We start from the raw sequence: 13,055 nt of genomic DNA, 5'->3' as shown, positions 1-13,055 counted from the left end.
TTTTGAGGAACGAGTCCTGGAACGATTCAAAGGGCCAAATGCAGAAAATTCTTAAATGCTGCTAGGAGATCACTAGCTGTAGCAAAAAATGTGTTGTTTTTTGATTGCTTGGTTTATTGCTGTGTTGGAGTAATTTAAACCTAAAGAGAGACAGGGATGCTTCTGTTTAACAGGCTTTAAAAGTTATTTTATGTGTTTTGGTTTAAGAGCATAGCTAAAATGTTATATGTATTTGTGATATTAAAAAAATTCTGAAGTATTGAACTTCTGTTGCATAACTTTAGGAAGTTTGACTTGTCTAGACTTAGATCAGTCTTAGCAAGTAGCTGTACGTCTACTCAGCCCCAACAATCTTAAGTGTGTACTTTTTGTCTTGTGATGAACGAGAGAGAATTTGAGTTAGTTTAGCCTGTGGCAAAAGACATTTTTACACGGCGTTGAGTTCTAAGTAGGAGTGCTTTCTTCTACTCCTTGCCAACAACTAAACTAGACTTACCCAGTTAGCTTTAAAATAGCGTAGTCTTGTTCTTGCTTTTAGATGAGGCTACAGTACAGCCAGCTCCACATCTCTGGCTCTCAAATGCTTATCAATCAATGCTTATCAATCATAGTTAATCAACCATGCAAGCTTGGAATGAATTACCCAGGGGAGGGGCTGTGCAAGAAACAACCAGTCATGTTTTCCAGAGTAGTGGCTCATTTAGCGTAACAGGTGTAACTCTTCAGTGTGATGGGTGGTTGTCTGTCCTGGAATGATGTTTGTGTGCCTGGCACATTTTTTTCATTACCTTTCCCCACCACATTTTGGGATTATTTCCCTTTTCTTATGTTACTATTATTTTAAAAGTTTTAAAATAGTAGAAAGGAAAGTTGTGTTTTAAAAGGATCTTTAAAATCCTGTCTTGTAAGTAATCAGTATATTTCAGAAAGTGTACTTTTCAACTAAATATGCAGCATAGTCTTGAATTTTTTTTCTGTTTCTCTACAACTATAATATCTTACTCTATCCTGTATTTGCTAGGAATTTTGTTTTGGAACTGCGCATGTGAGGGTGATAACAATATTTCTTATTTTGACTTGAAAATGATGGTGGTAGCCTTAGTGACAGTCATTGGCTACAAGATAAAGAGTAGAGGGCCTGGGAGAGGGAAAGTAGTAGGAAGTAATGGCTTCAAGCTGCAACAGGGTAGGTTTAGACTGGACATCAGGAAAAAAAAATTCACAGAAAGAGTGGTTAGACACCGGAATAGGCTGCACAGGGAGGTGGTTGAGTCACCATCCCTGGATGCGTTTAAGGGTCGTTTGGATGTGGTGTTGGTGGATACGGTTTAGGGGAGAACTTCGTAGAGTAGGGATGATGGTTGGACTTGGTAATCCCAAGGGTCTTTTCCAACCTGAATAGTTCTATGATTCTGTGGCTGTGGACTGTTACACTGTTCAGCTGATTTGCTCTGTGTTGTTGTTAAGCTCTGTCAACATTATCGTGTTTGAGTCTTTACTCTGCAAGTGGAGCACATACACTGTTGCTTTCCTTAAGTAAAAGTTACTTGATTCTCTGTAAGTATTTAACAGCCTTGAGTTTGTAGAGTTGTATTTTGAGTAGGTGAGGTAAAATGCTGCACTAATGCCATTTGGATTGCTTTTGACTCACAGTCTGACTATTTAGGTTTAGGCCAGGTATATCTTTGTGGCAATATGAGCTGTTGCGGGGATGTGACATGATCTATGCTGTGTCACCTTCTTGCACTTAGTGTAGTCCTTACATTGCAAGTAGTGACTTAATATTTCAGATTTTTTTTCTTTCTCAAAAGTAGTAATTGGCTGATCATGCTTTAAGTATATTTTCATACACTGTGTCAGTAGAAGGCAAAGGAGTGGAGAGTTCAGAGATTCTTAATTTCTTGTTAACTGAAGTTTATGATTTTTTCATTTCTTCTTTGTGCCACATTGGTGTGTTAATGAAGAAGATGAGGAAAAAGCTTTAAGATCTTTTTAGTGATAATTGCTAACTTGGAATATAGAAGAATGTTTTTCCTATTACAATACCATCAGGTAAATTAGCTTCTGTCTTAAAATGTTATAATCATTAATCATGACTTTTTAAATGTTCTCAGGCAGGCTTTTCTTAAAAACATTGTTTTTTTTCTAGTAATACTACCTTGCATTGACCAGTTAATTAAAATTATTTGGACATTTGGTCTCCAGATTAGTTGTATTCAGTCTGCCTTATATTTGTTTGAATGGCTCTCAAATGAAATGTTTCATTTGGCTTTTAATCTTGTGATGAGATTTTTATTTGCATTTCTGCACAAGATATAATTCTGAGGAATATATTATTTAATCAGAATCTCTTCCCTATTAGCTGATGGCTTTCCAGGCTGTCCTGGTTTGAGGACTACACAATTCTGTGCATAGTGCTGAGAGCCATGTTCACTGCCAACAATATATGGTTTCAGTGCAATAATTGACATTTTTTAAGCATAAGGTAGAGCTAATAAATTAATCAAGTTGAGAGAACTTCTGATATTTTTCTAACTTATGTTATTAACAATGCTGTTGAGGCATTTTGTATTTTATTTTTTTTTTCTATGTTGTCAGCTCATGAAGAATCTGTTCACATGGACAATTAAGCAAAAAAGATTGATTCATGTCAGTGACATCATCTGCTCTTAGTGAACATTGATACTGATTACTCTTCCTCAGCTTGCATATTCCTTCATTCTGTCCTTCTGCCAAGGCAATTTGGGAACATTGGCATTTCTACACTTTATAATATGTACATGTTGTTACATGTTGCAGCCATACAATAGCCTTTTATTTCTAATGTTGAATTAATGATATATACATAAAATTAATCAGACAGTGGCCAGTACATCTAGGATATTCTCTGAACGTTGAAGTCTCTAGCTTGAACGACATAGGTTTTAATTTAAGTGGATCTGGCTGCTGTTCTGTCTGGATGTTTAGGCAGTTAAGACAAAACTGATGAAGGCACTTGGCAAAGTTCTCTGTTCTCTCTCCTGCGAAGTGTTGCAGCAAGTTGTCAGATTGAAATTACTTATTTGTTAATGGAAGCAGAGCTGCTCGTAGCTGAAAGAGCTTTATGCCTGGTAAAGTAGTCTGTTTTCTGGTGATACTCTTTTGGCCCAGTTGATTATTTTTATGTACAGTGTTGTGTGTGTTTATAGAATCATAGAATGGTTAAGGTTGGAAGGGACCTTAAAGATCATCAAGTTCTAACCTCCCTGCTATGAGCAGGGACACCTCAAACTTGACCACGCTGCACAAGCCTCATCCAACCCGGCCTTAAACACCTCCAGGGAGGGGCTTCCACAGCCTCCCTAGGCAACCGATTCCAGCAGCTTACTACCCTCATGGTGAAGAATTTCTTCCTGATGTCTAACCTAAATCTCCCCTCTTTGAGTTTAAAACTATTACCCCTTGTCCTATCACTACCCCTTTCTGGAGAAAAGCCCCTGTCCAGCTTGCCTGTAGGGCCCCTTCAGGTACTGGAAGGCTGCTATAAGGTTTTCTTGGAGCCTTCTTTTCTCCAGGCTGAACAGCCACAGCTGTCTCAGTCTGTCAGTTATGAGGTAAAGCTAGTTACTTGAAAGTATGAGAAGATAATGTCCTTTGAAGTTTACAAATTATTTTTACCTTGTAGTCGTTCCTTTCATAATCAAATAAGGTAAGTTTATTTGTTGAGGCAGCATGTTTTGTTAGATCAGCTAATTTAGTTAGGAGCCATTTCTCAGCTTTGGGCTAGGGTTGGATTCGTAACAGCTAACGTAGGTCTGAAAACCAGAAATGTCAGACAGTATTTGAATGTGTTGGTGTTAAAGGATGCTCCTTTCTCATATATTTATAAGAAAATGGAGTAGTAAATTATTTTTTTGCCCTCCAAGTAGTGTCTGAATGATTAATTGCACTGTGGCATAAGATTTAATGAAAAGTCTGAAATGCTTACTGTTGCTAGAATATTTTGTCCATGTGGACTTCCTGTTTCCTATACTAAGCTATTAAAGGTCAGAGGCCAACTGTGTTTCCTTTCATCCAGTTAAGTAATATAAAGTAATGCAAATATATTCAATGGGATATTACTTTCCCTCTGGATACCAAACATTTTAGGGTTACGGTTTTAATTCCACTCTTAATACTCATAGTAATTCTTCATTATTTTTGTCTCTAATTAAATAAGATCTTGAAGAATAGGAATATGAATAAAAAGCCAGATTTCACAAGACTTGCATAAAATCTTAACGATTGGTATAAATGTGAGATCTTGATCTGAGGACACAGAAAGTTAGTTATCATTCTTGATCATGTATGTGGTAATAGCTCCATCTGATTTTAGATCTATAGATAATAAGCTATTACTATAACTGATACATTATTTGTTGTCTTTTTAGGTATACCAATAACAGTACCACCACCAGGTAAACTTGCTTAGAATTTTTTTTCACATTTGGCTTAGAAATGAAAACTTAACTGATGTGCAACTTACCAGCTACGTAAATACAAAACTATATGTATAGGTGATGTAGGCTCAGTTATTTTGATGGCAGGCAGAACAGAAAATGAACGAAAATGTTGACTAGAGAACCTAATCAGCCACTTTCTCAGATGTGTGCTTCCTTCTTTTCCTTCCATTCTTTTTCAGCTATGCAGAAAATAGTTGTGATTGTTGTTTATTAAGTATTGGTAGATACTCAGGAATTTTCTTAAACTTCTAAATTATTGTATTTTTAAGAATGAGAAGGTATTTAGTTTGAAGCACTTGTAATATATGTTTAATACTTTGCCATTGTTAAGCTGGAATGTAGTTCTCAGTCTTACAAAGTAAAACCCATTTACACAGTCTTTGCAGTATTCTCTGGAATTTGTTTGCCATTGTGTACATAGCCAGATTCTTTTATGTGTTATGTTGTGTTGTTTTTTTTTCTTTTTTCCCCTCTCACCTACTTTATTATTACAGGCTTTCCACCACCACCTGGCGGTCCTCCACCTTCCCTTATACCCACAATAGAAAGGTGATTATTTCTTTGAAATCTTACAAAGCAATAAATCAGATTCTGTAACTGAAATAAATTAGTAAGGAGTCTTACACTACCTAGTGTTTCATGGATCTTATCTCAGAGTGGGAAGATAATTTCAGATTTTTACAGTGTTTGTACAGAAATGTTACTAGTGTCACCTGTCTTGCACTTAATATTCTTTTGAGTGGGTTACTTGAACACATAGTAGTTTAGTTAAGTTATGGCACTGTATCATTGCCAAGACTTAATAATAAAGTCAAGTTTGTTAAAGTGTTCTTTAGTAGTCTGAAGGCTTATTTAAGTGAACCCAATACCTGTCAGCTACCATATCCTTCTCTATAAATGCAAATAAACAATCTGGCCAAAGATTCAAGCCCTCATAAGCTATAGGAAATGCCAGAGTTCCACAGAATCCACATTTGTCTTTCTACTGTGTTTTTTTAAGTGTTCAGCTTTAATAAGCCTAACAGTATTTTTTTTAATACCTTTTAAATATACATGTATGTGAGTATATACATATATGTGTGTTTGTGTGTGTGTAAAAAAACAAAGAAGGAAAACATTGGCCAGCACAGTCCTTGAAAATGTTTGTATTTTGCTAGAGGCCAAAACCAGGTCCTATGCAAAGCTCATTTAAGAAAACAGTGTAAGCCTCTTGCCAGTCCTTTGGATTTCACTGAAGGAAGGTGCACACATCTGTTCCTTTGAAATGGAAAATTCTATTAACGTATATGCTACAGGTTGGTGGCAAATCTCTGAGAAAATCCTCATCTGATTTAATTCAGAAAAAAGCCCTAACTGGATGCTTTTGATGTGCATGAAAGTAAATTTATTATTTCATGCTGATCATTGCTGTGAGTGACTGCTGTTTCTGACAAACAGCAGTGATTACATTTACTTGTAGTGACTATTTATATAGTTTCTGAATTATGAAGTAAAAAAATGAAGTTTATTGTGGAACTTAGGAGCTAAATCTCATAATTCTAAATGTTTAGATGTTGCATTGGCCTTTCATTATCATTGGTTTGGTTTTGGTTTTAAACTAAGTTAACCCAAAACTTATTTCTTAATGTTATTGTGCTTTCAAGTTCAGAAATAACAGGGTAAATACTGCTAAGAGAATTAATTTGTTTTATGTAGAAAGTGCTAAAAGTCATTAAAGTATTATATATGTATGAATTATGTCCTTTGTTTATATCATCCTTTTTAACCTTTCTGATTTTTACCTACTTGGCTTGGCTACCACTGAAAGAAGTCAGCATAGGAGAAATGTGTAGCTAATGTAATACTTTATGTATAGAACCATGCATTTGAAGTCCACCTGTTCTTAGGTGTGGTCACTGCTTTTTAACAGAAAGAATGAGAATGGCTTCATTCATGCATGAAGCACTTTCAAGCAATTGGAGCTTAGTTCAGTATCTGTGCAGAAACAGATACTTAAGATACAAGAAACATTTGAAATAGAAAATTAATTGAAAATACAAAGAACAACTTTGATGATATGCATAGTTTTTGTATTAAATTCATAGAATCTAAGATGCTACTTTCACCTCCGGTAGCAAAATGTGACATTTGTATAGTTGTGTTTATAGACAGCTTCCTTCATTAGGAATGGTCAAAGTGGAGGACTTAAATCCATTCACAGCAAACACTTTTAGTTTTAGTCTGTATGGTGGTAAGAGTTATGGGGATAAATATTAAAAGTATATATTTCTTGATGGAGATAGCTTTGATGGTAAAACTGGATTTTGTATTTTAATTTCAACAGTGGACATTCTTCAGGCTATGATGGTCGTTCTGTTCGTGCATTTTCATATGGCAGTGGTGAGTAAGATTGCTGACTCAGGAAATTTTGACTAGTGCTATATCAAATTGTTTGATACACTTATATGAGGATTTTAGCTAAGAGACTAAAACAAGTCCTTTCAGTAATTAATTATGAAAGCTCATTGCCTAGCATTCAAAACAGATACATGCTTTTACAGGCTGGAGAGCTGGGTAGAGGAACCTAATGAGGGTTCAACAAGGGCAAGTGTAGGGTCCTGTACCTGGGGAGGAAGAACCCCATGCAGCAATTTAGGTTAGCGGTGGACCTGCTGGAGGGCAGTTCCAAGGAGAAGAATCTGGGAGTCCTGGTAGATAGTAAATTATCCATGAGCCAGCAATGTGTCCTTGTCACCAAGAAGGCCAATGGAGTCCTGGGGTGCATAAGGAAGTGTGGACAGTAGGTCCACATGACAAGAGAGGTCATTCTCTCCCTCTACCCTGCCCTGGTGAGGCCACATCTGGAATACTGTGTCCAGGTTGTACAGTGACACCATGCAGCTTTAAATTTTTAAACCATCTCCAAAACTGGACTTAAGTCTCCCACACTATTGATTGTTCAAAGTTCCCTTGCTTCCTGTTTTAAAAATAAAATCACAATTAAGCTTTGAAAGTGTCTTTTTGTAGAAATTATTAGAATGATCCATGACGAAATAGTAAAAGTGACGTTACTTCATTGTAAATAGTAAATGCATAACACCAATTCATATTAGAAAGTAAGCTTTTTGTGAGTTGGGAATGATTACTGGTGAAAATCTAGATGCAAAAATGCAGAGTATCATGTAACTGGTTTATCTCAGATTATTGAGGTGCAAATGACATGCTTCTCTCTGATGAGGATTACTGCAGATGTGAGGGAGTAACCAAAATGTAACATAGAAGTTTATACTACCATTAATAATTCTTGTGTAGTATACATTTAAAATTAAACTTGAGTTTACATTTTAGATCAGAATATTTTGGCAACCAGTGCCTTGTAGACCATACGTATAATGTTGACATAGTGGCAAGTCAAGGAAATTACCAGTCTTTAAAGTCCAGCTGGATTTTTTTTGCTATTTCTGGCTGCTTTCCATACAAGAATTTCAAGTTTTGGCAGTATAATGAACAACATGCTATTGTATTATTATATTTTGTTCTGTTAACTCCCCATTTTGTCTGTAGCCCTGAAGTGAAACAGTATCAAGCATTTTGTTAGAGGCAAAATCTCATATAAATGCTTTTTTAAAGAAATATAATGCTTTTCATTGCAAATGTATTTTAACAGTGAAGTGTTTTTTCCTGTTCCACTGCCTGCTCAAAAGGTCTTTTGTATTCCTCCTTTGAGCGCTTGGCAAACTGCTGTCTTAAGCTTCTGCCAAAGCTTTCTGGGGCAGGCATACCCCAGACGTTGTAGGAAAGGCAGTCTGGCCATAGCTATCAGGAGAAGCTACAGGTTTCTTAACTTCACAGTATTAAATACAGCATCAGTAACACACTTTACATTGTTCAATGGATATTTATGTTAATTGTACTGCTAATGTCTCTTTGTAACATCATGGAGTCAAGTGAATATTGTTCTCATATTGTAGATAATGAAGTGGAGCTCAAAACAAATGATTTATTGAAGGCTATGTTATCTTTGGCTAGCAAAGCAGATAAGCAGAAAGTGAGAAGTCCTCTGTACTGTAAGTCCACTAGAGAGTGCTGTTTCCAGTTAAATACTGCAGCCCTTATTTTTCATTGACAGGATGCTTTCACGGGGCTTCTGGAGAGGGAGGGCAGATCAGAACAACCAGGGTATTAAGAGTAGTAGTTATTCATTACATCAGAGTTGGCAGAAAACAATGAAGAAGCATGTCCCTCTATCTCTTCCCCTTGCTGGTTACCTAAAAACGTTGTGGGACAGTGCTCCTTCTGAACTTCCTAAGCATGTCTTTTAGATTAAGACAATATGCTTAATTTTCTGAAACAATTATATTTTAGTGGTAGTAGTGGTTGTGTGGAGTATTCATTAGAAATAGTATCTTACAAAGCATAAGTAGGAGTTTTGTTTCTTTTCCCCAGAAGGAATTTATGGAATTTATTTCTAAAGCTGCCGTTACATCTGTAGACAGAAGAGTATGGCAAAGCACAGTATAGAATATAAATGAGTGAATGAGAACTCTGTAACTAAAATTATATTTTAAATATGATTATTTTAAAGAGCAAAACATAAAAATAGTAGCATATAAATGTAAAGTTGGAGGCATCGTTTTGCCTTCTTTTTCTTAACCGTACTTTCAGAGCCGCTGAGTTTCAAAGGCACTTTTGTTTTCTGGTTGGTTTTGTTTTGTTTTTCCCCCAAAACAAAACCATTTGACTAATAAAATCAGATTCTTTCAGCAAATCTTTGCACAGTGTTTATTTTATTTTCCAAAAGGGTTTAGACAGTCTTAGTTGTGTATATCCTTTTTCTGTAGGTCTTTGTAATGCATATTTAAATTAGTGCCAGAGGCCTTTATTAGCATCATGGAAGAAATGCAGAGTTTGCTCAGAATTAGCTTTTATGTGGAAGGGAAAGATTAAAAAATCCAATTGGAGGAGGCTGACAAATGTTGGTGTTTTAATGCATAAGTAGTATTACAGTTTTCATATGGCATCTGATTTTGTTCTTTCTAATACCCACGTCTTTCTCTTTAGTCACCTTTCCGCACCTTGCAGGTTCTGCTCCTTCATGGTCTAGTCTTATGGACACCAGCAAACAGTGGGATTACTATGCGCGAAGAGAGAAGGACAGAGAACGTGAGAGAGAGCGATCCCGAGATCGGGATCGCGACCGGGACCGAGACAGAGACAGGGATCGAGAACGTACCAGAGACAGGGAAAGGGACCGAGATCACAGTCCAACTCCAAGTGTCTTCAACAGGTTAGTGGAATGTCTTAAGCATGCTGTAACTCTGCTCAAAACCCTGTATCTGTGATAAACAGTGTATTTCAGCACGAAAATTTAGCTTTCAGTTGTATATTCTAAAGAGCTAGAGGGTGTGGCTTCCTCCCCTTCTCCCTCTTCTCTTGGAAACTACAATTAAATTTCCAAATGTAAAAACAGAAGTGTAAAAATGACGTGTCCCAACTGGTTGTAGGGCTTTACAAGTTAAAGATGTGATTTAAGACCGATGTATGAGCAAGACATCCAGCTCTCTTTGACATCAGTAGTTCTAGAAGAGTCTGTAGAAGTAGTAAACGAGTCTTAGTTGCCAGTTCAGTGCTAAGAGCCCTAATTAGAAAAAAACAAAATGTTTGACCTTAATTAATGGTGTTGTTAGCTGCTGAAATGGTTTGTTGTTATCACTGGCTGGATAATAATCTGTCCTATCTTTTTTTAAACTGCTATTCCAAGGTTGAGATTTTTTTTTTTCATTTTCAGGCAGATAACGAAAATAATGGCAGATAACTCTATTTGGCTTTCAACTCCCTAATCAAAAAAAAACAAACAAAACAAACAAAAAACCCCACAACAACAAAAAAACACCAGAAAACAAAAGAAAGCTGCAACTCTTCTGTGGTTCATATGCACCAGTACAAAGCATTTAATGTTGTGCTTGCTAGGACTCTAGAGCAGAGGTTTATTGGCTTGCCAGTTTTATCTAAATTTACTTTGCTCGTTATTTTCTAAGTATTTTGGGGTCAATGTTCTGATGCCTTTTCTCAGTGTTTTTTGTTAAGTTTCAATTTTTGCAGCATATATGTTAGCTGTTAGGCAGATTGTTTTTAACAGTGGTTTTGCACCTTGGGAAATGAGAGCAACATCACTGCGACTGAGAGATGCCAGTTTTTGCATTATGATCGTTAGCTGAAGACCCAAACTGGGTGCAAGATAGGGGATTTTTCATGTGTGCTGATGTGGTGATGTCCTCTCCCGTGTGCATGTGCAATGTTCCAGGTTCAGTTTCTGAGCACTGAAGGCCAATCTAAACATCTGTTTCTCAGACAGATTGATTGAAGGCCAGAAAGAAGCCTGGTCATTCAAGGGTGCTTGAAATGAACCTTAATAGCTTCCAGGCCTCGAGAAATCTCTGTGCTGCTGCCAGAGTTATCTGTAAGGGAGGGGGGAGAGCAGGCCTCAGCTTTTTAATGTGACTAAATTATCCACCATCTGTAGCAAAGCTGTTGCCACATGGCTGTGTAAAAAAACGGGAGGCCCTTAACTAGTACAAGTTGGTTTAGGAGTCACAGAGAAGGTGGGAGAGGCTTAAGACAGAACATGCAGACAAAATGTTTTTAAAAAAGGTTTCTTTCTGGCTCTATGCACTTATGAAAATAAAATGAGAACAGCTATGAGGAAGAGAATGTGAATTATTTTAGACACTGCATAGATGCAATACTTTTATTTAAATTCCCTTTGTTTAAACTTTGTTCAAGTGACACTGTGGTGGGATTTGGGGTAGTCATCCATAGCTTTTTACTGCGCAGAATTTACTGCTTTCAATGTTTTTAGCAGTTCTTTTCCAGATAAATAGCCTATGCTTGTGCTATAGTATTTATCAAAATTTTAAGAAAATTGAAATTATTTTTATTCAATGAATATAACCAAATGTTTAAAAATGAACCTTCAGTTGTCGTTCTATTCTTTTCTACCTTTACCATGCTATCCTCAGATGAAATTGTGCATTTTTACAATAAATCTCACTCTGTCTCCTTGAGAAGATGCCATTCTTTTTGGACTTAGATCTCTCCTGCAAATACTGTTTTCTTTTTTTTTGTTTTGATAGTTTCAAGTCAATTAGTTACCACTAAGAATGTAAACTTCAGAATTTGATTGATACCTTACCATTTTGTGGTTCTTTTTTAGCAATTTGAAAAGCAAAAGCAAAACGCAAGAACTCTATTTCTAAGGTCCAGGAACCAAATAATCCTGTGTAGCAGAGCACATGAGGGTCTGTCTGGCTAAAAAACAGCTTTACAGGAAAGGAGTTGGTGAACTGGTTGACAACAAATTGAATAGGACTCGGCACTCAATGTGCAGTAAAGGTCAAAATGCATTGAGCTGTATCTAGAGTGTAGCCTGGTGGTGGAGAATGCTGTTACTCCCTTCTTATGTGGCACTTCGTACAACATGCAAAGTACTGTGCCCAGTTTTGGGACCTTTGACGTGAAAAAGAGAACATGGGTGGACTGGAGAGTCCAGTGGAGGTCTGACAAGGTAACTAGCAGGGCTAGGGGGATGGAGTTTATTTAGCTTGAAAAGAGAAGGATGAAGAGGGCTCTTAAAGGCTACTTTCAACTACCCTAAGGGATGGTTATAGAGAGGACAGAGCCTTTTTCAGATAGGCTCTTTTTCAGAGTGCGCAGAAAAAGGACAAGAGGCAATAGGAAAGTCACAACAAGGGAAATTCCAATTAGATATTATGGGGGGAATAATCACAAAAAGCATGATCAGGTGATAGGACAGGTTGCAGAGAGAGGCCATGGAATCTCCAGCCTTGGAGATAGGCAGAACTTAACTAAACAAAGCCATGAGGAACCTGACCAGACTTCTCAGCCCAAGTGACCTTTCCAGCCTAAATCCTTCTGTGATTCTCTATTGAAGGGTATTTGAATACATGGGAAAGTTTTGAATATATATATATATATATCAGACGCTAGACATTTCTGCCAAAGTGAGATCTCCTGAATTGTGAAGTTAATAGCTTGTAGTCTGTTTTGAAAGAGTGATCTAAGGTGTAGAGAATAAAGATTTTATGGGAGTGGTTTTGGACTTCTTTGCCAGGAGGGCACAAGTCCTCTTCCACAGGTTAGAGATGGTAGTTACATCAAGGCTGTCCCTGAAAGGCTTTAATAACTTTAATGTAAGCCCAGATAAAAAATGGGGAGATCACCAGTGTAATATTGGGTACATGGCATTTATTCCTGTTCCTGAAAGCTCCCAACATACTGGACTTGGTAAATTGTACTTATAGAAATCTTTGTTACTTTCAGATGCACAAGTTGTCATCGTTCCTTATTAGTTTGCCAAAATAAGGTTTAAAAGGAGCATTAATAACATTTTAACCTTTTCCAGTGTGTTTTAAAATAGTTGTGTAACAGATCAAATGCAGACTGTGGGTTAACATTAAAGGTTCTGGATCTCAGCTTTGAAACCAAGCCGTAAGTCTCCAAGTACCTAATTTCTTCCTGCGAGCTTATCAGAAGGCAGTATTAGACATTCAAATTTTAACTTTTTAATTAGATATT

The 13,055-nt window shown here is 36.8% G+C and overlaps 1 protein-coding gene across 3 annotated transcripts in view; it reads left to right on the top strand.

Annotated features, from left to right (window-relative positions):
* The window catches only part of FIP1L1 (factor interacting with PAPOLA and CPSF1), a 42,828-nt gene that overhangs the window by 27,740 nt on the left and 2,033 nt on the right, over nucleotides 1-13,055 (top strand). For 2 of the 3 annotated variants that reach the window (XM_051619683.1, XM_051619685.1), the window contains 4 exons: nucleotides 4,410-4,436; nucleotides 4,976-5,030; nucleotides 6,805-6,860; nucleotides 9,522-9,747. In XM_051619683.1, the coding sequence (XP_051475643.1) occupies nucleotides 4,410-4,436; nucleotides 4,976-5,030; nucleotides 6,805-6,860; nucleotides 9,522-9,747 (364 nt within the window). The remainder of the gene's footprint in view (nucleotides 1-4,409; nucleotides 4,437-4,975; nucleotides 5,031-6,804; nucleotides 6,861-9,521; nucleotides 9,748-13,055) is intronic. The other variant, XM_051619684.1, reaches the window with a different exon arrangement.

The sequence above is a fragment of the Apus apus genome, chromosome 4 (assembly GCF_020740795.1).
Source record: "Apus apus isolate bApuApu2 chromosome 4, bApuApu2.pri.cur, whole genome shotgun sequence".
Lineage (NCBI taxonomy): Eukaryota > Metazoa > Chordata > Aves > Apodiformes > Apodidae > Apus > Apus apus.
The sequence above is the reverse complement of the archived record's forward strand: the minus strand, read 5'-3'. Positions and strand labels throughout refer to the sequence as shown.